We start from the raw sequence: 24006 nt of genomic DNA, 5'->3' as shown, positions 1-24006 counted from the left end.
CTGCTATACACAACTCTGGTTGACAAATGGTCAGGTTAACAACTGACCTTTGATCAGGGCTTGATTAAGAACATAGCTTTGTCCAACACTGAGCTGATCCTGAGTCAGTGAGTGGACTTTCACAGGACCTTAACTGTATCACCTTTTGATGGTATGGCTGCCCAAAACTGCATGGTTTGACTGCAACGAACAGGCAGAACTTAACGCGCTGCTGCAGGTTACCGCTGGATTTCTTATAAAGCTACAAACGGGAGATTTTATTCACCTGCGGGCTAAACTAAGCTTGATTGCAACGAATAACCCACAAGGATAACGCATCAGATCAGTTAATCTCTCATTGTTACTGTCAATGAGACAGTAGCATTGGAAACCATAGACTACATTTTCATTTGATTAAACAAGTTGCCAATAGATTATATAACTCAATCACGATTTACTTACACATTTTAAATGTGCACTGTCCAGGGATATTTGACCACCGATCTCAATAATGGATGACCATATCAGTCAATGTTCTTTTAAAGACAATTGTATTTCATGGATTAGGCATAAATTGGAAACGAATGAAATAGGAAAAGTAGGCTAAACCATCAACAATTCGTTTTCAACCTCTGATTGGTTCAGCCATTCCTGTGGTGGAAATGACCTACCTCTGGTTGGTTCAGCCATTCCTATGGGGGAAATGACTTACATCTGATTGGTTCAGCCATTCCTGTGGTGGAAATGAGTTACCTCTGGTTGGTTCAGCCATTCCTGTGTCAGAAATGACCTACCTCTGGTTGGTTCAGCCATTCCTGTGTCAGAAATGACCTACCTCTGGTTGGTTCAGCCATTCCTGTGGGGGAAATGAGTTACCTCTGGTTGGTTCAGCCATTCCTGTGGGGGAAATGAATGAGGAAAGAATGGGGTTTTGGGATAAAGGGGAAAATAAGATCTGAGGTTAACACAGGATTAGGAGTTCATATTTTCCCTTTATTTAATTAGGCAAGTCAGTTAAGAGCAAATTAACAACAATGGCTGCCTGCCCCGGCCAAACCCTAACAACACTGGGCCAATTGCATGCCTCCCTATGGGACATCCTAATCACGGCCAGTTGTGATACAGCCTGGAATTGAACCAGAGTCTGTAGTGACACCTCTAGCACTGAGTGCCTTAGACTGCTGTGCCACTCGGGAGCCCCTAAATACTATTATACTTATTAGACAAAACGTGTAAGAAGGGTTCCCCAGCTGGTGGCCGAATTTGGCCCGTGGGGGATTTTATTTGGCCGCCAAGTTACCTCAGCAAAAGAATATATATGTTTATTTTTATTTTTAATTGTAAAAACACAAAAAAATCAGCTCCAGGTGATTTTAATTTTGGAAATCTGTTCCAAAGTATTCCCACACATAACAGAGATATTCTGTATACTGTATGTAGCTGTATACAAATGTAAGCAAGGTTTGAAATTATTATGTTTTAGTCAAATATTATATCTGTTTGGGCTTCTTGCAGTCAATTTGCAGTCTACAAACTATTTGTAATTCCGTTCCAGCCCCCTGACCATCCGCTCTATAAAGAATTGCTCAGCAGGTGGATCTAGTTGATGATCCCTGGTATAAGATCTCCTAACCTGTGTTTACCATAGACCTTATGTTCAGCGTTTATTCCCCCGGAAAACTATCATTTCTCCATAGGCTTTGGCCAACAAGTAAGGTTGGAGTTAGTGCCTACAAAAAGTCACTATTACTATTGCTCTCTATGTTGGTTGCAAGTGAGTTTAGCTGTGCAGGTGATTTTAGCGTGTATTGATGGTTCAATGAGAAATCAGCTGGCCGTAATCTGGTGGCTTTCCATGGTTGCAATTGGCCCCACGAGTCTTGCCAATGACTTTTAGGATGTGTGAACTAGTTACCCTCTACTGTCCTCTAAAAAGTTAAGGAGTTGAACGGTACAAAACGTGAAATTATGACGTTTCATGCTCTTAGAATGTTTCATAAACTACTCTTATAAAAAAAGGTGCTATCTAGAACCTAAAATGGTTATTTGGCTGTCCCCATAGGAGAACCCTTTGAAGAACCCTATTTGGTTCGAGGTTGAACACTTTTAAGACCTGGAAGTATGTAGAACCAATCAGAGGTTGGGTATTCCTGAACGTTTGCTGCAAGACGACTGAACTATATCAATATATAATGGGGCGGGGCTATGGCTTCTTAAATGCTACTCTGAGCTATTTCAATATATAATTGGGCGGCTATGCCTTCTTAACTGCTACTCTGAGCTATATCAATATATAATGGGAAGCTATGCCTTCTTAACTGCACTAGAAAAGGCATTAACCCTTTAATGAATGATAAGTGAAATACTTGAATCAAAGCAATAGAAATTATGATAATAGCCTAATTATAACAATGATGATAATGATAGTGATAATAATAATAACAACATGAAAATAGTTGCGTAGTAATACGGTCCTTGTTGATTATTATGATGATTATACATATTATTGTGTTGTTTATAACTTAATAAATCAATAATGTCATTTTGCATGTGTAATAAATAAGGTCATCATGACAAAACAGGAAGTAAAATATCGACCTACAGGGCACACACTGCCAGTATCTGCGGGCTTCTAAATGACACAAATTCAAGAGAAAATCACTCTGTGCAGATTGTGCTTTTATAGAATGAATATCAGAAATAATTCCGATTCCATACAGTATTTTACTGAATGGGTGTTTTTCTGTCATTAAGTATTAAGTGTTTCCCTGAGATAAATGTGTGCATTGATGTTTCGGTAGGTTAGTAAACATGTTCAGTGTGATATAAAGTTCGTGGGAAGAGTTGAAAGTTTGAGAGAAGAAAGGTGGATGTTGCGCCTTTAAGAGTTAAGAAACTTGAAACCATGTTTGCGCAACAATCAGTGCGGCTCACAGCCGCCAAAGTGTCTAGACTGGCACATGATGGGAATCAACCAATGGCTCCAGAGCTTTCCTGGGGCCCCCGTGTGTGTACGGGCGAGTGTATCCGAAAAGAATAGCAGAAAGTGAGACTGGCAGCAAAGTAATTCAAGTTTTCCTTTAAACCACTCCTGAGTCTTGAATCGGAGTAGCTACATCTGCATCCGTTTGTTTGAGCAGCATAAAAACTCAATCTAAACTTTTTATTTCGGGGTTGCAAACGGATTATTCTACACTACGGTGGAAAATAACATTGGAATCTGAATGCGGCAAGGATTATTTGGGATTATTTCGTGGTGAAGCAACTCCATCGATGTGCCGTCAGAAGGATTCTAAAGCGAAGGATTTAACCAAGGGTGCTCAAAATCCAAGAAAAAACGAACTATGTTGCTGTCGTTTCATGTGGTAGCTATAGCCTAGTTATTGGAGGAATAATGAATTGCTGCTCGGAAGATAGTCTTGGGGAATTGTGTAGCCTCTGTAAAGACACACGTTTTCATTGAGTTGGTAGACTATATGGTTGTAGGATATAACAGACCAGTAAATGCATGTATGTCGCATTCTGTTTAGCTGTGTAATCTCGTTACATTTGACTTTGTTTAATGCAACATACAACCGTAATTTACATTCTAATGCTGCGAGTTAGTCATAAATCTACGACCCCCGGCTGCGCATGTAGTGCGCGCCGTTTACAAAACATTAATGTTGTGCGGAGACCATAAATCAATGTGGAATCCTCACAGACCTGGACGGGAACAATACGACACATCCAAAACGGTCTAAATTGTCGTATGTTCAGGTCGAAACGCTCAGGTCTTATACGGCGACTCTGGAGAAGCCGTTTAGTCCCAGACAGAGACGGGGGAGATGGGAGAAGCAAACGAAGCGAGGCGTTTCTGGACGGTTCGTGTGGCAGTAACCCAGAAAAAATTCCCAAAACGGAGCTCGGGTCGGTGACCCGTGCCTCGCCATCTCTGGGAACTTTCGACGAAGTGTGCAACACAGAGCTCACGGACAGCGCAGAGTCGGCGCCGGGGGACAATTCGGACCATGGTCAGGGGGATGCCATGTGTGTCCCCGTCCCTCATCACCGAGGCTCTCAGCCAGAACACGAGAATGACAGTAGAACGGTTACTTGCTGTTTGTTTCGAGACAGGGACCCTAGACCTCGGAGCCCCGTCTTGACCCGGGGTATTCGAAACTCTAGTCCCCGCGATGGCGGTATCCTCACGGGACGGGAGGGGAATACTGGCTCGGTGGTCGAGCAAGAAGTCAAGAACGTTACCTATGCTCTTTTGAAAAGACTCAAGGAGAAACCGCTGGATGCCTTGTTGGAGGCGGTGGAGTCGAAAGGAGGGATGCCCAGTGACTGTGTTCTGGTACCCCAGACGGAGTTGCGTTTAGGTGTCCACTCGACATCTCCCCCATTTCTGCTCTGTAAACTCTACCGATGGACTGACCTGCACCACTCGACTCAACTCAAAGCGCTGTGCCACTGTCAAAGCTTCCGGGCATTGGACAGCAGCGAAACGGTGTGCTGTAACCCCTATCACTACAGTCTCTTGTGTGGGCCAGGTAGGACAACTGAGATTGGTTACAATCACACACTTTTAACCCATTCTACACAAATCAAATCTGCATAAATTGAAAGGGTCTATTTTTTAGATAGGTTTGCGCACAAGTGCGCATAGTGAAGCTACACTTATAGATGCTTTTCAAACGTGATAACCAAGCACTGCGTGCCAATGCTCAAATAGCGATGCCCAAAAGGCAGGCCCACATTCTACCTGAAGTCTGGAGGATGGTGAAAGATGGGACTCATTACAAGGCCAGGCTGCGCTAAAGGTGTCCACCGTATGTGAGGTGAAATTAAAACGCGTTCACAGTCACAAAGCCAATTAATAATCACTTAGGGTTATACTTCTCTGCGATTAAGTGAGACATACTTGGACCCTTGAAGTTTTGTTGATGCGCATTGTTGTAAATATTTGGTTGCTTAGCCAATGCGCGGGAGTTAACATTTTCTAGCGAATTGTATGATTACAGCAACTGAATTCCAACTGTAGGAAGTGTAGCTAGCACACTATCCCTCAAAAACAACACTGAACTCACACAGAGCGAGAGGGAAAGGGAGAGCTTGACTTATAATGTATTTGCAGCAAATATTTTCTCTGCTAAGCACACATTCCTCTATTTCAATGTTTTAGTTCATGATATCGATTCTATTCATTTGTTTAGCTTTTACGTTATCCATTTGAAGATCGCTCTGAAGTAGCGCTATGAAAGGCTCTTTTTCCTTCCCTAGGAGGTCCCCCTCTTGCTATTTAGGTGAAGGAGTGGTGATAATATACAGTTTGCATACTGCTGGCGCCAGACTGACTAGCTGGGTATCTCACTGACTGAGTACTCCAGCAATTACTGCCTCCACTCTTAAAGAACCCGCAGCCATTATATCCACTCCGTTCCCATGGCCTGTTTCTTTGTCCCAGACAACTATTTCGACAGTTCACCATTAGCTTTCTTGGTTTTATGTATGGAAAATGCCCGTTGACAGCATGTAGCCTACTTTTCTTTTGTGTTCTTTATTTATAGCCGTTTAAATAGGACCTGAAAACATGTTTTATATGAGATGTAATTACGTGTTTAGTTATGAACCACTGGAAGTGCTTATTCAACAGAGTTGTGAATGTCTCATCTTTTATTCTATATTCTGTCTGAAGAATTGTATGTTGATCTGCCCATTCACCCATCAACCTCTTCTTTTTTACAGACATATGCAGATTGTTGTCTGTGTTTTCCCAGTAATCCACGTTACTTATTATTTCATATAGTAACAGATTATGCTCTGATACCTAACTATGTACTTCTACGCAGTACCAAGCATCTAACACACATATTTTGTATTTCAGAATCACCACCACCCCCCTACTCACGACTATCTCCCTCAGATGAACACAAGCCACTGGGTAAGTCAGGCAGCAACAGTCATACTCCCCCTCAGCAACAGTAAGCCACAGAGATATCTGCTAAGCTCACAAGGGGTTTCACTGTAATGGAGTTTTGGTAACATTTTACTTCCCAGCACAGTTTTGTTTGTCTTTTAAAGTAATTCTATATTTATTAATATAACATTTATATAGTTGTGAAAAACTAAAAGTAATTACATCTTGTTCCCACTTCATCCAGGCTGTATTACAACCGGCCGTGATTGGGAGTCCCATAGTGCTGCGCACAATTGGCCCAGCGTTGTCCGGGTTTGGCCGGCGTTGGCCGTCATTGTAAAAAAGAATTTGTTCTTAACTGACTTGCCTAGTTAAATAAAGGTTAAATAAAAATATATACCATGGGCTTCCAAGTGGTGCAGTGGTCTGAGGCACTGCATCTCAGTGCAAGAGGCATCACTACAGTCCCTGGTTCGATTCCAGGCTGTTTCACATCTGGCCATGATTGGGAGTCTCATAGGGCGGCGCACATTTTTCACAGCATCGTCCAGGTTTGCCGGGGTAGGCCGTCATTGTAAATAAGAATTTGCTCTTAAGTGACTTGTCTAGTTAAATAAACGTTAAAAAAAAAATCTAAGTTATACCCCTTATTTTCTGTGCTGGAAAATGAAGTGTTACCGCAGCTGGAATGTAGGGTCTTTTACCTCAAAGTTAGTCATGTGCCAGTACATTATTCCTGCTTTCTCCTGCTTCAAATTCATTTTGTATTCTCCTCACACCTCTCTTTGAGGAACATGGCGTCATAGTAGGACCACAACACAACGCTCTCTGGACAGTAGTTAACGCCGAAGTCTATGGTTACAATGGTTTCCATGGAGCTCCGGATTTCACTCCCCTGTCATGTTCTGTCCTTTGCAGAACTATCAGATTCAACACTTTCAACACTGTCGTACACTGAAACTGTGGCCCCCCACTCCCCCGACGTCACGCCAAGACTCTTCTCAGGTGAGACGCTACTGTCAACCAGCTTCCATGCTCCAGACTTATTACCACGGAATGATAGGCCAACATTAGCATTGGGGGCTATTGATTTAGCATTCAGTCCATTGATAGAAAGAGTGACATAGTTTAACACAAAATACACTTATTTCATTCCTTTATTGTTGTTTGGGATGGGGTTGTATTGTTGGTTAATATAATGTTGGAATACAGTAGAAGATTATATGAATTGTACTAGTTTGGTTTGTGCTGTGCTGTGCACTGTTTTTTGTGGAGTTCACTTCTAACCAATCAACCAATCATTCTGATCTGCTAGGGAAGCAGTGTGTTACTGATAGAGAGATCTGCTAGGGAAGCAGTGTGTTACTGATAGAGAGATCTGCTAGGGAAGCAGTGTGTTACTGATAGAGAGATCTGCTAGGGGTATGAGTACATCTGCCATGCATTAATCATGTTTGTATTCAGATGAAATCCTGATGAAGACAGCTTAGCTGTCCAAACTTGGGTTAAATAAATAATTGTATCGGGGCCATTAGAGTGCTGCTCTGTGTTCATTAGGCTGTGTTCATTAGGCTCCAAATGGAAGAAACTAGACTGAAACAGGGAGGGACTGACTGAAATTGACCAATAAGAAATTATTGTTTCAGGTTTACCATCGCAAAACATTTTGCTACGGTGTGCCTGCCCTGAAAGAAAACAACCCAGTTCTTATTAGTATGAGCACGCTAAAGGTAAAGAGGAGTATAGAACACTGGAGTAGGGCCCCCCCCTAAAGGTAAAGAGGTGTATAGAACACTGGAGTAGGGCCCCCCTAAAGGTAAAGAGGAGTATAGAACATTGGAGTAGGGCCCCCCCCCCTAAAGGTAAAGAGGAGTATAGAACATGGGAGTAGCCCCCCCTCCCCCTAAAGGTAAAGAGGAGTATAGAACACTGGAGTTGGGGCCCTTCCCCCCAAAGGTAAAGAGGAGTATAGAACACTGGAGTAAGGCCCCCCCCCCTAAAGGTAACGTGGAGTATAGAACACTGGAGTAGGGCCCCCCCTAAAGGTAAAGAGGAGTATAGAACACGGGAGTAGGGCCACCCCCCTCCCATAAAGGTAAAGAGGAGTATAGAGTGCAAGTATCAACACGCTATGAGCCATAAATCAGGGTCAATGCGGACAAGGAGCATGGGGGCTGGAAAGTGGAAACCCAATTCCCAGAATGCGTTGTTTATGAGGTGGGGTTGCTTGTTATTTATTGGCCTTGCCAGTTGTCGACCACTATACATGTATTCATGGACATGCTCATGTTATTGACAAATAAAGCAACTCCAGGTGATAACGAAATAACTACAATTGAGCATTATAATGTTTTACTGTTGTTCGGATAACGGCAACATTATTTATACTGAATTTAAAGCAATTTTGGTCTCAACTTGTGCTATGGGAGGGATTGTCATTGTAAGATTTGATCACAGTTACCTCAGGATTGTGTTAATCCAGTTTTGAGCAGTAACCCTGACTTAGATAGAACCATGTTGGTGACCTAGTCTGCTGTCAATACTAGACCTGGACCACATATTGCTTTTCACTGACACATCATCAGCGACCAGAGAAGCACTCACAACATAAGCAGCTTAGCTTCTTGTTGCCATGTATGGAAATGAGGTCCAGATGAGGAGACCTAACACCAGGGGCCTCTGGAATACTTCCATCATCATTTTACTCTTCCCTTTAAAAAGTCCCACAAATGTTTTTCAAAAGTCAATGCAACCAGTAACATTGTATGCTATGAATAGCATATTTCTGAAATAAATTTCACTCGAGTTCGCCCACGTTTCATCACCTACCTATGTGGATTATGTTATCGGGCATCAGTTCACCTCCAAACTAGAAAGGGTTAACAGTTAGTCTTGAGTATGGCAGCCCAAACACACACCCCTAGCCTAAGGTATATTGGCCCCCCATCTGTATGTTTGCATAAATGGGCAAACTCTGCAGTTAATTAAGTTATTATGTTGTGCTTTACTCCCTCTGTTGAAAGCCTATTAAGACAACCAAAGACTGGGCCGCATAAAGCTCCTATTGTGAAAGTCGGATGGAGGGGGTCTCCCACAATCTAGATCCCACAGCAATGTTGCTAGGTCCTCTCCCTCTCTCTCCCACTCCCTCTCTCTCCCCGTCCCCCTCTCCCACTCCCTCTCTCTCCTCATCCCCCACTCCCACTCTCTCCCCATCCCCCTCTCCCACTCCCTCTCTCTCCTCGTCCCACTCTCTCCCCATCTCCCACTCCCTCTCTCTCCCCATCCCCCTCTCCCACTCCCTCTCTCTCTTCCCTCAAATCCCTCCATTCCTCTGGGTAATTGAGCAGTGGAAGGGGGTTGACATTTTGGAAAGCAGAGTGGAGCAGAGCTCTGGTAAGAGGGGCTTTGGGGGGCTGGCCAGCAGGGCTGGCTGAAGCAGGAAACAGTCCCCTCTGGTTGGAACTCGAGTCCTGTTTGTTTACGCTGGGGGTCCTTGTAGTGCGGAGAGAGACCGCAGACTCACTCCATCAAACTCCCCTGCCCAGCTCGTGGGGTGTTGAAAGGTGAACTAGCGTTATGTCCAACCTATCTTGAGCCGACTGTTTGTTCATAGCTAATCAAAACAGCCCTGAAAGCCCTGCCATGAGCCTCCATAGTCATTCAGTCAGTTAGTGTGTTGTGTGTCGTTCCCGAACTCTTTACTCCCCAAATGTTTCGTTCTCTTGTTACTGTTTACAGGAATCATGGCACATTCCCTAGCTACTGTTGGTTCTACAAACTCCAACACCTTTAGCTTACTTCTGAATCTGCTGAAAGTGGAGTTTTGGGGGAAGAGGTTAACATTTCTGATTCAAAGTGAGTGCATTCAGTCCTGTCAATCCACAATGTTGATGTTGGTTGTAATTTGTAGCAGGCACACAGAGCCAGTGACCCAGAGATAACTAAGGGAGGGCTTCTCCTATTGTTGGCCAGGAGAGTTGAGTGGAAATGGAAAGATCAATTTACCAAAGGTCGTCTGTGTGGTCCCTTCACTGCCCCGCCCCCAGGCTGGATAAAATGACAGGAGGGGGGAATAAGGAAGGAGTGTAGCAGGCACATACAAATGTTTTCATACCTCAACGTTTAAAGGTCAAATGAAATCAACCTATTCATAACTTTTTTTTAATTCAGCCTCAGTTTAGTTTATCTGTATGGATTAGATTATTGTGAAATAATTTGTCTTTATACTTTGCAAATGATCAGTTTGACTACATTCACAAAAGGTTGTGATTTAAAGTGGAGAAAAAGAATGAAAGCATTTGGTTGGATAATCTATAATCTCCTCTCTTTATTCATCTTAAAACAGTTGTGTTGCTTTGAAAGCCTTGCAGCAGGCAGGGTGTGGTGCATACATTCTGCACAGACCTTTATCATTCCATCAGTTAACGTAACCTGAAAACAGACGCCAAAATGTCCCTTGCTTTACAAATGGAAATGTCAACTGGAAGCTTTTAGGGCTTTTAGGGGGCCAGCTAGCGAGCTAGCTATCTCCACCTTTGGTCTAAGGTCTGTAAATAACACAGGGTAAACCGTGTGTCACAGGCCTGTTTGTCGTTAAGGCCTCATTCATGGGAAAGCCAGGGCAATGCCTTGTGTGAAACGCTCAGGAATGTCTGTCTGACTGACTTGGTGGAGATAACATCGGCGCTGAGGACTCTCATAGGGGTTCTACCAGGACACAGGCTAACTCAGCACTCTACACAAGAACACTATCAAGGAAGAGATCTATTAAACTTGATGTGGAGACTAGAGACATAAGCAAAGCATACCAGCTCAACCCTTTTTCCTACCCAAGGTAATGGGGGACCATGTAAGATCAGGCAGATATCAGGGACCGTTTGATGTTGATTCACGAAGGTAACTATATTTGTTGCGTGTTGTTTCTTCAAAGTGTGAGAGCATAAAGGAGATATTCCACTGCTGGTGGTATTGCATTGAGAGATAACTTGTGTCAAACTGACTGAAGTGGCTTCCTCTCCTTGCCACCTCTCTATATTATCCACTGACCTACACAAAGCCCAGATAGTTCAAGGTAATTATGCTGCATGAGCTTCCCGTACTGCTCTGACCTATCCTGGATCCTATCCTGGATCCTATCCTGGATCCTATCCTGGATCCTATCCTAGATCCTATCCTAGATCCAAGCTAGCTGCTTTACAGTAATGAGACTGGGTATGAGTTGCACTCTAGTCTTGAGGTTAGGTGAGTGGACCCACTTCCTCTTTGCCCACCCTCCCAAATCATATTTTTTGCGGCTTGTTGGTTTAAGCGGTGCGAGGAGGAATCAGTCAAACAACATCCTGCTTCAGAGCCCCTGTCTGCGCTTGTAGCCGCGCCAGGCCATGAATTGGCCCTTTGACTGTGGGGGCACGGCACTGGAATGCTGGGAAGAGAAGAGAAGAGGGGGGCCGGAGTGTTTCAGAAACAAGGAGAGGAGGGTGGGGAGAGAGGGGGAGGAGGGGTTGGTCGAGAGTTACAGGTGATACGTGTTCGAACGTATCACCGTCAGGACGAGGTTTTGTAGAAATCCGTGTGTGTGTTTTCTATGCTGTGACTACATTCTCAGCCACATTGCCAGCCACACCAGGGGTGCACAATTCAAGTCTTTAAAGCCCATAGTCTGATTTTAGCTGCCACTTAATGGAGCCATACCTGAACTTCCTGGTATCAATTCATCTCTGATTAGACGTCAAAGATGAAAATGTACTACTACATACTAAAACCAGCATACTACAGTGTCTGGGACCCTCTAGGGCCAGAGTTGTTCAAGGGCCCCTGGTCCCTACAGAAACATTATTCTTCCTATCTCAGGGTTCTCTGTTTGACCTGAAGGGATAGCGTGGTCCCATTGACCTGAAGGGATAGCGTTGTCCCTTTGACCTGAAGGTATAGCAGGATCCCTTTGACCTGAAGGTATAGCGGGGTCCTTTGACCTGAAACGATAGCGTTGTCCCCTTGACCTGAAGCGATTGCGTTTTCCCTTTGACCTGAAGGGATAGCGTTGTCCCTTTGACCTGAAGCGATAGCGGGGTCCCTTTGACCTGAAGGGATAGCAGGTTCCCTTTGACCTGAAGGTATAGCGGGGTCCTTTGACCTGAAGGGATAGCGTTGTCCCTTTGACCTGAAGGGATAGCGTTGTCCCTTTGACCTGAAGGTATAGCGGGGTCCTTTGACCTGAAACGATAGCGTTGTCCCTTTGACCTGAAATGATAGCGTTGTCCCTTTGACCTGAAGCGATAGCATGGTCCCTGGCATGCGTGCAACACTTCCTCTTATGCATGACTGAGACACATTAGAGTATGGAATTCAACATTAAGAGCTGGCCCATTAACCGCTTGCCATTTCCTCAAATATTTTCCATGGCGGCTCTTTTTCACTGGGAGCACATAGGTCCAGAGCTAGCAACAGAGCTCTGGCTCACTGCTGCTTTCCACTACCTTTAGACTAGCGCCACTACAGGGGGTCTTTACAACTGGAAGCAGATGCCTTTCACTCTTCAACCACTGATTTAAAAGGATTTGATAGGTGAAAGCAGTAAGGCTGAAACCAATCCAGTCCTTTTACCTAGCAGTGGTCCAAAAAACATTACCTTTATTTAACTAGGCAAGTCAGTTAAGAAACAAATTCTTATTTACAGTGACGGCCTACCGGGGAACAGTGGGTTATAACTGCCTTGTTCAGAACAACTGATCATTACCTTGTCAGCTCGGGGATCCAATCCAGCAACCTTCTGCTAACTGGCCTAATGCTCTAACCACTAGGCTGCCTGCCGCCCTGAAGATGGTGAGGAAAGGAAGCCATTTTAGAGTGGTCACAGCATCTAGATAACGGAAAAACTCTGGAAAACTTTATTAAAAACTGGCAATGTTGAGCTTGTGAAATCGCCTGTAAGACACAGACCTCTCTACTCCAGTGTAGTGTTGGAAGTCTGGAAGCTACATGCCTGTAGAACACAGACCTCTCCTCTCCAGTGTAGTGTAGGAAGTCTGGAAGCTACATGCCTGTAGAACACAGACCCCTCCTCTCCAGTGTAGTGTAGGAAGTCTGGAAGCTACATGCCTGTAGAACACAGACCTCTCCTCTCCAGTGTAGTGTAGGAAGTCTGGAAGGTACATGCCTGTAGAACACAGACCTCTCCTCTCCAGTGTAGTGTAGGAAGTCTGGAAGCTACATGCCTGTAGAACACAGACCTCTCCTCTCCAGTGTAGTGTAGGAAGTCTGGAAGCTACATGCCTGTAGAACACAGACCTCTCCTCCAGTGTAGTGTAGGAAGTCTGGAAGCTACATGCCTGTAGAACACAGACCTCTCCTCTCCAGTGTAGTGTAGGAAGTCTGGAAGCTACAAGACAATTACTGAGAGTTTTGAGGTCAACAGACAGGAAGTGGAGATCCTGGTTTGGTGTGTCATGTTGCATTTAGTTCTCTATTAGCATGTTTTCTCCATTTCTCTGTATGTTACTACCTTTACTCAGTCTCTCTCTCTCTCTCCTTCTCTCTCCATTTCTCTGTTACTACCTTTACTCAGTCTCTTTCTCTCTCCTTCTCTCTGTATGTTACTACCTTTACTCAGTCTCTCTCTCCATCTCTTTCTCTCTTCCTCTCTCCATATGTTACTACCTTTACTCAGTCTCTCTCTCTCCTTCTCTCTCCATTTCTCTGTTACTACCTTTACTCAGTCTCTCTCTCTCTCCCTCTCTTTCTCTCTCCATTTCTCTGTTACTACCTTTACTCAGTCTCTCTCTCTCCCTCTCTTTCTCTCTCCATTTCTCTGTTACTACCTTTACTCAGTCTCTCTCTCTCCCTCTCTTTCTCTCTCCATTTCTCTGTTACTACCTTTACTCAGTCTCTCTCTCTCTCCCTCTCTTTCTCTCTCCTCTCTGTATGTTACTACCTTTACTCAGTCTCTCTCCCTCTCTTTCTCCCTCTCTCCATTTCTCTGTATGTTACAACCTTTACTCAGTCTCTCTCCCTCTCTTTCTCTCCCTCAATTTCTCTGTATGTTACTCCCTTTTTACCCAGTCTCTCTCTATCTCCCTCTCTGTCCTTCTCTCTCCCTCTCTCCTCCCTCCATGTAGTCAGGCTGTCGCAATTTAAAATAAGGTTTAAATTACAGGACTGGCTGTGGCTTTCCATCGTTCCGTCAGAGTTTTTGCCAACTCGCAATTTGCCTAATGGAAGCCTGCCATGCCTGTTGAACCTAAAGATTATTTGCAGATGTTGACAGGCAATGACTTTATGAAATGTTGGAAATTGTCGCGTGTGCGTTTTGCAGGAACGGTTGGTTAAGTTCGGTTTGAGAGAAGTTCTGTTTGCCTTGTTTAAGGAAATACTAGCTCGCCGTGTTGTTGTTGAGTTGACTGTGTGTGTTTGCGCCCTAGAGACATACGGGGCGGTGTGTGTGTTTGTGTGTGTCTGCTTATGCGTGTGATTGCTTTCATCAGTGTGTGTGTGTGTGTGTGTGTGTGTGTGTGTGTGTGTGTGTGTGTGTGTGTGTGTGTGTGTGTGTGTGTGGTGTGTTCCTGCGCTGCGTGATGTGATGGAAAGAGGCTACTTGAGACATCACGCTGACAGGAGCCATTTTTCTCATGCCTGGGCCAGATGGATAGGTGGGTGTAGTAGTTAAACAGACGCTCCTCTCCTCACGACAACTCCATTCAGCTCTGACTGTAACTTACTGTGACACCCAGAGCTTTCAATGAAGGTGGTGATTCCAAGTGATTCATCTGAAACCACATCCATTAGTGAGCCTCCAGGACTATCCTGTAAAGTCGTACTAGGCCCTTCTTCAAGGAATGCGGAACAGGAGAAACTGGAGTCCTCTGCAGCAGCAATATTTATCATTTTGTTATTTATGCTAACCTTTTTGTTAAGTCTGACTTTGGACTTTTTCAGCCTCAAGGTTGTTGTTTTAGTCTATCCAATCCTTCCAGAAATACACAAGTACTTTAGAGCAGGGCTTTCAAACATACAGCCCGTGTCTAATCCGGCCCTGAAGGGGGTCCAATCCAGGCCTCACAGGGGGTCCAATCTGGCCCTCAAGGGGGTCCGATCTGGCCCGCGGGGGGTTTGAGTAAAAGTTTACTTTCAAATGACTAAAACCAAATTCTACTGTGTAGAAATGATACTGCACCGACAGTCAGACAGTATCTAGTCTGTGTCCAGCTCACTAATAATCACCATGACTAGAGGACTATTTTTGGCGGCGAGGAAATAATACCCATTTTCAGTGCGGCCCTCCAGACCTTGTTGAAGGCCAAATGCTGCCCCCGGGGCAAAATTAGTTTGACACCCCTGCTTTAGAGGTTGTTTTCTGGACAGGCCCTTACTTTCATTTTGAGTCTAACTGAAAACCATGTGAGAGAGAGACTGTGAGACGTCCACCCCCTCCCCGTAAACTGACCAGAGTAGGATGTGTTAGGGAAGAGGGCTTGTCCTGGAATGTGTAGGGTGGGGGTCGCAGCCTGTCCCCCTGCCCAACCCCCCTGGCCATCAGCCCACCGCCACTACTACATCTCTCTCTCTTTCTCTCTCTCTCTCCTCCTCCTCTCTCTCTCTCTCTCTCTCTCTCTCTTCTCTCTCTCTCTCTCTCTCCTCTCTCTCTCTCTCTCTCTCTCTCTCTCTCTCTCTCTCTCTCTCTCTCTCTCTCGTCTCTCTCCTCTGTCTCTCTCTCTGTCTCTCCTCTCTCGCTCTCTCTTGCTCTCTGTCTCTCTGTCTCTCTCTCTCTCGCTCTCTCGCTCTCTGTCTCTCTCTCTCTCTCTCTCTCTCTCTCTGTCTCTCTGTCTGTCTCTCTCGCTCTCTCTCTCTCCTCTCTCTCTCTCTGTCTCTCTCTCTCTGTCTCTCTCTCTGTCTCTCTGTCTCTCTCTCTCTCTCTCTCTCTCTCTCTCTCTCTGTCTCTCTCTCTCTAGCCACTAAAGACAGGATAACAAGGCATCAACTATAGCTGTTATTCTATATAACTTTGAAATCAATATACAGTCTGTAATGTCTCAGTTTGTTCAGTGACATGATTGGCTGTAACACAGTATGACATATTGCTCCTGCCCCATTCATACAACTAGAGACTTCGTTCTAGTCATTCTATTTATTCTGTTGTAGATGGAGTGTGTGTTCCTCAGGCTACATAGAGGAGTTGAGCCTCTCTGTTTGCTCTGCCCTCTCCTCAGTACCCTTTGATGTTAAAGTAAAGAAAACAGAAGAAACTGTCTGCTTTCTGTCTCTCATTTTCTAAAGACTACTGTCATACATACTGTAGGACTAATAACCCTCCTCCTGCCCACCACTCTCAACGGGACCGCTGTTCCTTCCCTGCCCTCGCTTGTTCACACCATGTCGTATGTTTTCTCTTCACTGATTGGTTGAAGTGAAGAGTCTAGCAGTGTTGTTTTTTTGAGGTGGTTAGAGACTGAGGTTCAGGAGCCTGTGGGGAGCCAGCAGGAAACGACTTGTCTGACCTCTGAACTTGGAGTGGTACTTTTTTAGTCTCACGTCTTCGTGCAAGAGCCTCATAAGAGGAGTTTTACCTGCCACGTGATCTGATCAGGAAAAACTCCTACTTATTAATCATCTGTTATAACATGTTCATTAGCACTTATTGTCCATTAATTCATGTGAATTGCAGGTGTATCAGCACAGTGGACAGTATATCATCTGATAATATCCTTTAGTAAATCACTAGTTTCAAAATGGTTGTACCTCAAAATGGTTGACTAAATGTTTTGCAGTGTTCAGTAAACAGCAAAAATAGGATGACTTCCAATGGGTTTGAAGAATAGTACATCAAAAGGACATCAAACAGATATTCATAAATACATCAAAATCAACTACATGTCAACCACCATGATATCTCTCTCGTTCTCATACCTTGGAGGGTGAAAAGGAGAGACAAGGAGAGAAGGGTGAGGGTGTTTGGGGTGTGTCTGTCAGATTGGCACTAAGAGAGGGTGATTTTGAAAATGCAATAACAAAAGCTACTTATCTAATTGGTAAACAGAGCTGTTAAAGGGTGGTTGGGTTAAATGGTTGCAGAACACTGTAATTGCTGCCAGATTCTCTCTGTCTCTCCTTCTCACTCTCTCTGTCTCCCTCTCTCTGTCTCTCCCTCTCTCTGTCTCTCTCTCTCTCTGTCTCCCCCCTCTCTGTCTCTCTCTCGCCCCCCTCTCTCTCTGTCTCCCCTCTCTCTCTCTCTCTCTCTCTCTCTCTCTCTCTCTGTCTCTCTTCTCTCTCTCTGTCTCTCTCTCTCTCTCTCTCTCTCTCTCTCTCTCTCTCTCTCTCTCTCTCTCTCTCTCTCTCTCTCTCTTTCTCTCTCTCTCTCTCTGTCTCTCTCTCTCTAGCCACTAAAGACAGGATAACAAGGCATCAGCTACAGCTGTTATTCCATATAACATTGAAATCAATATACAGTCTGTAATGTCTCAGTTTGTTCAGTGACATGATTTGATATGATATGACATAAGAATAATACTATATCAGATTATACAATAATTATTGGTCCTGCCCCATTCATGGAACTTTGACTGAAACTGATCAGAGAGAAATATATTTTTTTTAATCTACCTGAAACTGATCAGAGAGAACTATAGAAAATCTAACTGAAACTGATCAGAGAGAACTATAGAAAATCTAACTGAAACTGATCAGAGAGAACTATAGAAAATCTAACTGAAACTGATCAGAGAGAGCTATAGACAATCTAACTGAAACTGATCAGAGAGAACTATAGACAATCTAACTGAAACTGATCAGAGAGAACTATAGAAAATCTAACTGAAACTGGTCAGAGAGAGCTATAGAAATTCTAACTGAAACTGATCAGAGACAACTATAGAAAATCTAACTGAAACTGATCAGAGAGAACTATAGAAAATCTAACTGAAACTGATCAGAGAGAACTATACAATATCTAACTGAAACTGATCAGAGAGAACTATAGAACATCTAACTGAAACTGATCAGAGAGAACTATAGAAAATCTAACTGAAACTGATCAGAGAGAACTATAGAAAATCTAACTGAAACTGATCAGAGAGAACTATAGAAAATCTAACTGAAACTGATCAGAGAGAACTATAGAAAATCCAACTGAAAAGTTCAGTTTAACGCACAAAGCTCAGGTTAGCCAAAACAATGTTGAATAATAAAGACTCTGACATCCTGAAGGAAACGTGCGCACGCACGCGCACACACACACACACACACACACACACACACACACACATCGCTTTTTGTTCTTCAAGCCATAACTAAACAAATTGATAACCTTTAGTTTGTACCCCCCTTTCTAAATTCCACAGAAAGTTTACATTCCTCTCTCCCCCTCTCTCCCCCTCTCTCTCACAAGCTCTCAGTGATGAGAGATGATCTGGTAAAGGGAAGCACATGAGGTGTAATACATCTCTACATTGGATTAGGTCAGAAATGTTACACAGCACATAGCAAATGACATCAATCTACATTGGAGATATACCTGCACAGCACCTGTACAAATCCACTGACCTCAATGCACAGCATGAACAGCTATATCCTGAAAGAAAGCTTGTGTGATATGAATGGTAGTGAGAATGGGTGTGCTGTGAACACGGTGCGTAGTTAACAGTCAATATAACCCACTTTTGTGTCATGCATTTGATGCCAATGAAGGATTTGCACTGTTTCAGTTAATGCAGGGGACTGGAGAAATACGTGACATTTAGACATGCATTTCTAATCAAATCTGGATTTCCCATAGTGCTCCTTCCCCATTCTCCTGTATGAGTTGATCTGTGTTATTACAGGGAAGAGTATAGACTGTGTAACGTCTGTCGGATCCCACTGCTTGCTAGCAGCCTGTTCTGTTCTCTCTTATTGTGGAGCTGTAAGAACTGCAGACCGCAGGAGCTGCCAGGCTGGAATTCACTAATGACACACGTGGGCCTCAGATGAGAAGTGCAATTTGAAAAACTGTGTGTGTGTGTGTGTACGTGCTTGCCTGTGAGCATATGTGTGTTTGCACATGTCAAAGTTTGCACACAGAGTATATCCACCTACGGAAAACTAAAATGGCCGCACTGCAAATGTATAGCTCCACACATTACATCTCTCCGCCCAGCTTCACCTTAAAGCAGCTTGTTAATAGGAAAGAGGGCGGCCATTAGGGCCCCAGAGATGGGGGCTAGCATGAGTATGAAAGGAATGGGGCCACAGGCGCATGGGCTTTAAATCCTCTGTGTCAATAGAGTCTCTGGAGCAAAATAATGGCATCACTCTGTGTGGGAGTTAATGTGAGCTGATAGCATGAGGGTTGGGGGGTCAGGGGTTCGCTGGCTCGCGCTAGGTTGTTAGGGAGCTGAATGCTACATAATCCCTCCCCCTCTCTCTCTCTCTCTCCCTTTCTCTCTCTCTCTCTCTCTCCCTTTCTCTCTCTCCCTTTCTCTCTCCCTTTCTCTCTCTCTCCCTTTCTCTCTCTCTCTCCCCCTTTCTCTCTCTCTCTTCCTTTCTCTCTCTCTCTCTCTCTCTCTCTCTCTCTCTCTCTCTCTCTCTCTCTCTGCCTTTCTCTCTCTCTCTCCCTTTCTCTCTCTCGCTCTCTCTCTACCTTTCTCTCTCTCTCTCTCTCCCTTTCTCTCTCTCTCTCTCCCTTTCTCTCTTTCTCCCTCTCTCTCTCTCTCTCTCTCTCTCACTCTCTCTCTGCCTTTCTCTCTCTCTCTCTCTCTCTCTCTCTCTCTCTCTCTTCTCTCTCTCTCTCTCTCTCTCTCTCTCTCTCTCTCTTAATTCAATTCAATTCAATTCAATTTGCTTTATTGGCATAATGTAACAATGTATATATTGCCAAATCTTACTTTGGATATTTACAATATGAAAATAATAAGAATCCAAATTGCCAACGGGACAACAGTAACAACAATAACCAAGGGTAAAAATAACCATTCATTGAACAATAACAATAAGCATACAGTAGAAGACATGTGCAGGTTGATTGGTCTGTCAGACACTGTCCCTCATCTTATGGCAGGCAGCAATGTAGTGCGCTGCCAACACACAGCTCTCTGCTTCCTCCCCCAACAGAATACACGGATAGATTCTCTCTCTCCCCTTCTCTCTCTCTCTCTCTCTCTCTCTCTCCTTTCTCTCGGTCTCTCTCGCTCTCTTTTTCTTTATCCCTCTCTCTCTCTCATGGGGGTAGGGGCTATGAAATGGAGGGATAGGGGGGCTCTCCCACGCGGGCTCACCCGTCTGGAATGCGGAGGGGAGGGGTGTAGAGGTGGAGGGGGAGGAAGGGGCAGTGGGGTATTGCTGGTCAAGATGACAGTTTTTCCAGGGTTTTTAGAACTTACTACTAATGGCTCATGGGAAACGAGGAACGAGGAACTTACTAGAAGCTGAGGAGTTTTTGTAAGTAGGATGGAGCAGGATTGTTTTGTGTTGAAAATATTACAGTTTCCATTTCCATCCACTAACCATGACCACGCACTCTTGGTCCCTCTCCTAGGTCTATCAGTCTGGTCTCTCTCCTAAGTCTATCAGTCTGGTCCTTCTCCTAGGTCTATCAGTCTGGTCTCTCTCCTAAGTCTATCAGTCTGGTCCCTCTCCTAGGTCTATCAGTCTGGTCCCTCACCTAGGTCTATCAGTCTGGTCTCTCTACTAAGTCTATCAGTCTGGTCTCTCTCCTAAGTCTATCAGTCTGGTCCCTCTCCTAGGTCTATCAGTCTGGTCCCTCTCCTAGGTCTATCAGTCTGGTCTCTCTACTAAGTCTATCAGTCTGGTCCTTCTCCTAGGTCTATCAGTCTGGTCTCTCTCCTAAGTCTATCAGTCTGGTCTCTCTCCTAAGTCTATCAGTCTGGTCCCTCTCCTAGGTCTATCAGTCTGGTCCCTCTCCTAGGTCTATCAGTCTGGTCTCTCTCCTAAGTCTATCAGTCTGGTCTCTCTCCTAAGTCTATCAGTCTGGTCCCTCCTCGGTCTATCAGTCTGGTCCCTCTCCTAAGTCTATCAGTCTGGTCCCTCCTCGGTCTATCAGTCTGGTCTCTCTCCTAGGTCTATCAGTCTGGTCCCTCTCCTAGGTCTATCAGTCTGGTCTCTCTCCTAAGTCTATCAGTCTGGTCCTTCTCCTAGGTCTATCAGTCTGGTCTCTCTCCTAGGTCTATCAGTCTGGTCCCTCCTCGGTCTATCAGTCTGGTCTCTCTCCTAGGTCTATCAGTCTGGTCCCTCCTCGGTCTATCAGTCTGGTCTCTCTCCTAGGTCTATCAGTCTGGTCTCGCTCCTCGGTCTATCAGTCTGGTCCCTCCTCGGTCTATCAGTCTGGTCTCTCTCCTAGGTCTATCAGTCTGGTCTCGCTCCTCGGTCTATCAGTCTGGTCCCTCCTCGGTCTATCAGTCTGGTCTCTCTCCTAGGTCTATCAGTCTGGTCTCGCTCCTCGGTCTATCAGTCTGGTCCCTCCTCGGTCTATCAGTCTGGTCTCTCTCCTAGGTCTATTAGTCTGGTCAATGGACACATGTCTTTACTTGAAGTTAGTGACTGTAGTAAACTCTAGCTTTAATTAGTTATTTAGTTAGTTAGTTAGTTTACTGTAGTAAACTCTAGCTTTAGATAGTTATTTGGTTAGTTAGTTAGTTAGTTTACTGTAGTAAAATCTAGCTTTAGTTAGTTCAGATATTCAGGGTTTTTCCTTTAGTAGGATAGTAAATTTTACTCTCTACCTCCCCCACAAATGAATATAATTCATATCAGCTTTATTGGCATGAAAAGTGTATGGAGTTACAACAATAACAATCTCTCTCTCCTCAGACCCCGGTACCTCCGTGGGCTCCTCATCCTCCTGTGGGCGGCGTTCCCACTGGTGCAGCGTAGCCTACTGGGAACAGCGGACGCGGGTCGGCCGCCTCTACCCGGCCCACGAGCCCTCGCTCAGCATCTTCTACGACCTACCTCAGGGCACGGGCCTCTGCCTGGGCCAACTCAACGCCGTTGCCAACGCTAGCAACAGTCACCGCTGCGACGGTGGCAGCGGTCACCATGGCAACCGTAGTCACCGCGGCGGTAGTGGCAGCAGCAGCACGGGCAGCTGTGTCCAGCGAACGCGCAGCAAAATCGGCTACGGGATTGTCCTGAGCCAAGAACCTGACGGAGTGTGGATCTACAACCGTAGCCAGCACCCAGTGTTTGTCCACTCGCCCACCCTGGACCTGCCCAGCTCAGTGAGGGGATTGACGGTGAGGAGGGTGATGCCTGGCTACTCACTCAAAGTGTTTGACTATGACAAGTCCAGCTGGATCCTGCAGCAGGGCATGGAGCCCCCTGTGGGGCTGGAGGGCCCCTATGACCCCCACAGTGTGAGGATCAGCTTCGCCAAGGGCTGGGGCCCCTGCTACTCCAGACAGTTCATCACCTCCTGCCCCTGCTGGGTGGAGGTGTTGCTCAATACCCACAGATAGCATGCAGACTAGGAAGACAGACAGAGGGATGGATGGATGGATGGATGGATGGATGGATGGACAGGCATACACATGGATAGACAGATGGGAAAACACAAATACAGTACACGTCTTTACTTACACAGGTGCTCACAGGTATATGTGTACACACAAGCACACACACACACACACACAGACAGCTATCTCAACCAACTATCCCAAATATAATCTACCTAGATTTAATATAAAGTTTTATATATTATATGAAATATATTATACTTGTAAATACCAAGTCATTTTTACAATGCAATTATTTATGTATAGTGTAATGTGTATATGGACGAAATAAAAAAGGAACAGAATTATGCACTTTGGATTCTATATATGCATTCTCAATGCCTTTTGAAAGAGATATATCCTGCAAACAATAGGACACACCTGGTTTAGTTCTCATATTTTATCAATCACCTGAAAAAGTTATGCCATTCACACTTTGACAATAAAGTACTCGTATTCTAAGATGTTGGGCTGTCTTCAAACTTAGTCTTTTTACTGATATTCTCTAGTGGTGTTTTGTGTATTGAGTTGAGATCTGTGACGTGATAGGGCAGTAGAATTGTCGTGGTGAAATAACATTGTAATCAGTTGTAGGATAAAAAACAGAGGTGTAGTGAATGGTAAACACAAGTAAATGCATGTACCCTTTATGCTCAACAGTACATGCAAAAGCTTCAGCCATAGTCTTCCAATTAAATAGCTATGTTACTTAATTACCACCATCAGGATCAACCAAATGAGGTTAATTCACATGTGGTTGGCTGTACCAAAGATCCAGAAGGCCCCTGAAGAAGGCTTGGAGGGCACGTCCACTGATCAGCTGCCAGCCTGGATGTGGTGAGGGAAGCTTCCTTTGATAATTCCCAGTGATATTATTTGTGGGTCTAGAATTAAACTACAACATAAAACCAAAACCATCTGTCCTGACTAAACACGAAGACAGTCCATGCAGCTACATTTACATAAGATGTAATGACCCAGTGAGTACTTCTGGTAATGGTCTACATCAGGAGAAAACATATATGTTAATGTCATTGAAGAACATGTGCCTTGGGTACACCATAGATCTATCTCTCAAGTCTGTAGAAAGTACAAACACCCCAAAAAGCATTGCTCCTCATAAATGGTTTCTGCTCCAATGTGCGAAAATCAAGTTTATCCATGGGACGAGAGCCCAATACCAATGGAAACACACAGAGCGGGTGGTGGTGAGAAACTGAAAACACATAGCTGGATGATTACACAACAAACCACAGTGGGTACATGGGCCCAGACCGGCTCCAGTAGGAGAAAGTTCTGTGTTTATAACACAATGGCATCCTGTTTGAGTCTTTCAACAACACAAGTATTTGTGGAAGCTCTCTTATTTGGGTAAGAGAACGAGAGAGAATGACTGGCTGGAAAAGCAATGTAAGCAGTATGAATCGTGTCTTGAGACGTCTGTGCTTTTCTTCACTCTGACAGGGCGGACATTTTGTTTTTTGTCTCTGACGAAGATCTGAGCCGCTGCGTTTTGAAAGCTGTAATTTGCTTTAAGCTTGAAAAGTAAACAAGAGCTGATTATACTGCGTTTGTGGTACAGAACGAAGCAGAGCCACATCGCTCAACCATTGAAAGTTGTTTTTATATGTTGTTTGAATTTGCAGT

At 44.6% G+C, this 24006-nt stretch overlaps 1 protein-coding gene across 1 annotated transcript; it reads left to right on the top strand.

Annotated features, from left to right (window-relative positions):
* The first annotated feature begins 2933 nt into the window (after positions 1–2933).
* On the top strand, positions 2934–22821 carry LOC106563534 (SMAD family member 6). The gene is made up of 4 exons (XM_014129216.3): positions 2934–4514; positions 5849–5905; positions 6800–6886; positions 21677–22821. The coding sequence occupies exons 1-4, from the start codon at positions 3731–3733 to the stop codon at positions 22321–22323; spliced, it is 1575 nt and encodes a 524-aa protein (XP_013984691.2). The 5' UTR covers positions 2934–3730; the 3' UTR covers positions 22324–22821.
* Positions 22822–24006: the final 1185 nt, after the last annotated feature.

The sequence above is a fragment of the Salmo salar genome, chromosome 11 (genome assembly GCF_965601325.2).
Source record: "Salmo salar chromosome 11, fSalSal1, whole genome shotgun sequence".
Lineage (NCBI taxonomy): Eukaryota > Metazoa > Chordata > Actinopteri > Salmoniformes > Salmonidae > Salmo > Salmo salar.
The sequence above is the reverse complement of the archived record's forward strand: the minus strand, read 5'-3'. Positions and strand labels throughout refer to the sequence as shown.

Coding starts and splice junctions, on each gene's coding strand:
- LOC106563534 (XM_014129216.3), top strand. CDS start 3,731: ATGTTCAGGTCGAAACGCTCAGGTCTTATACGGCGACTCTGGAGAAGC. Junction 5,906..6,799: donor AGATGAACACAAGCCACTGG/GTAAGTCAGGCA, acceptor TGTCCTTTGCAG/AACTATCAGATTCAACACTT. Junction 6,887..21,676: donor CACGCCAAGACTCTTCTCAG/GTGAGACGCTAC, acceptor CTCTCTCCTCAG/ACCCCGGTACCTCCGTGGGC.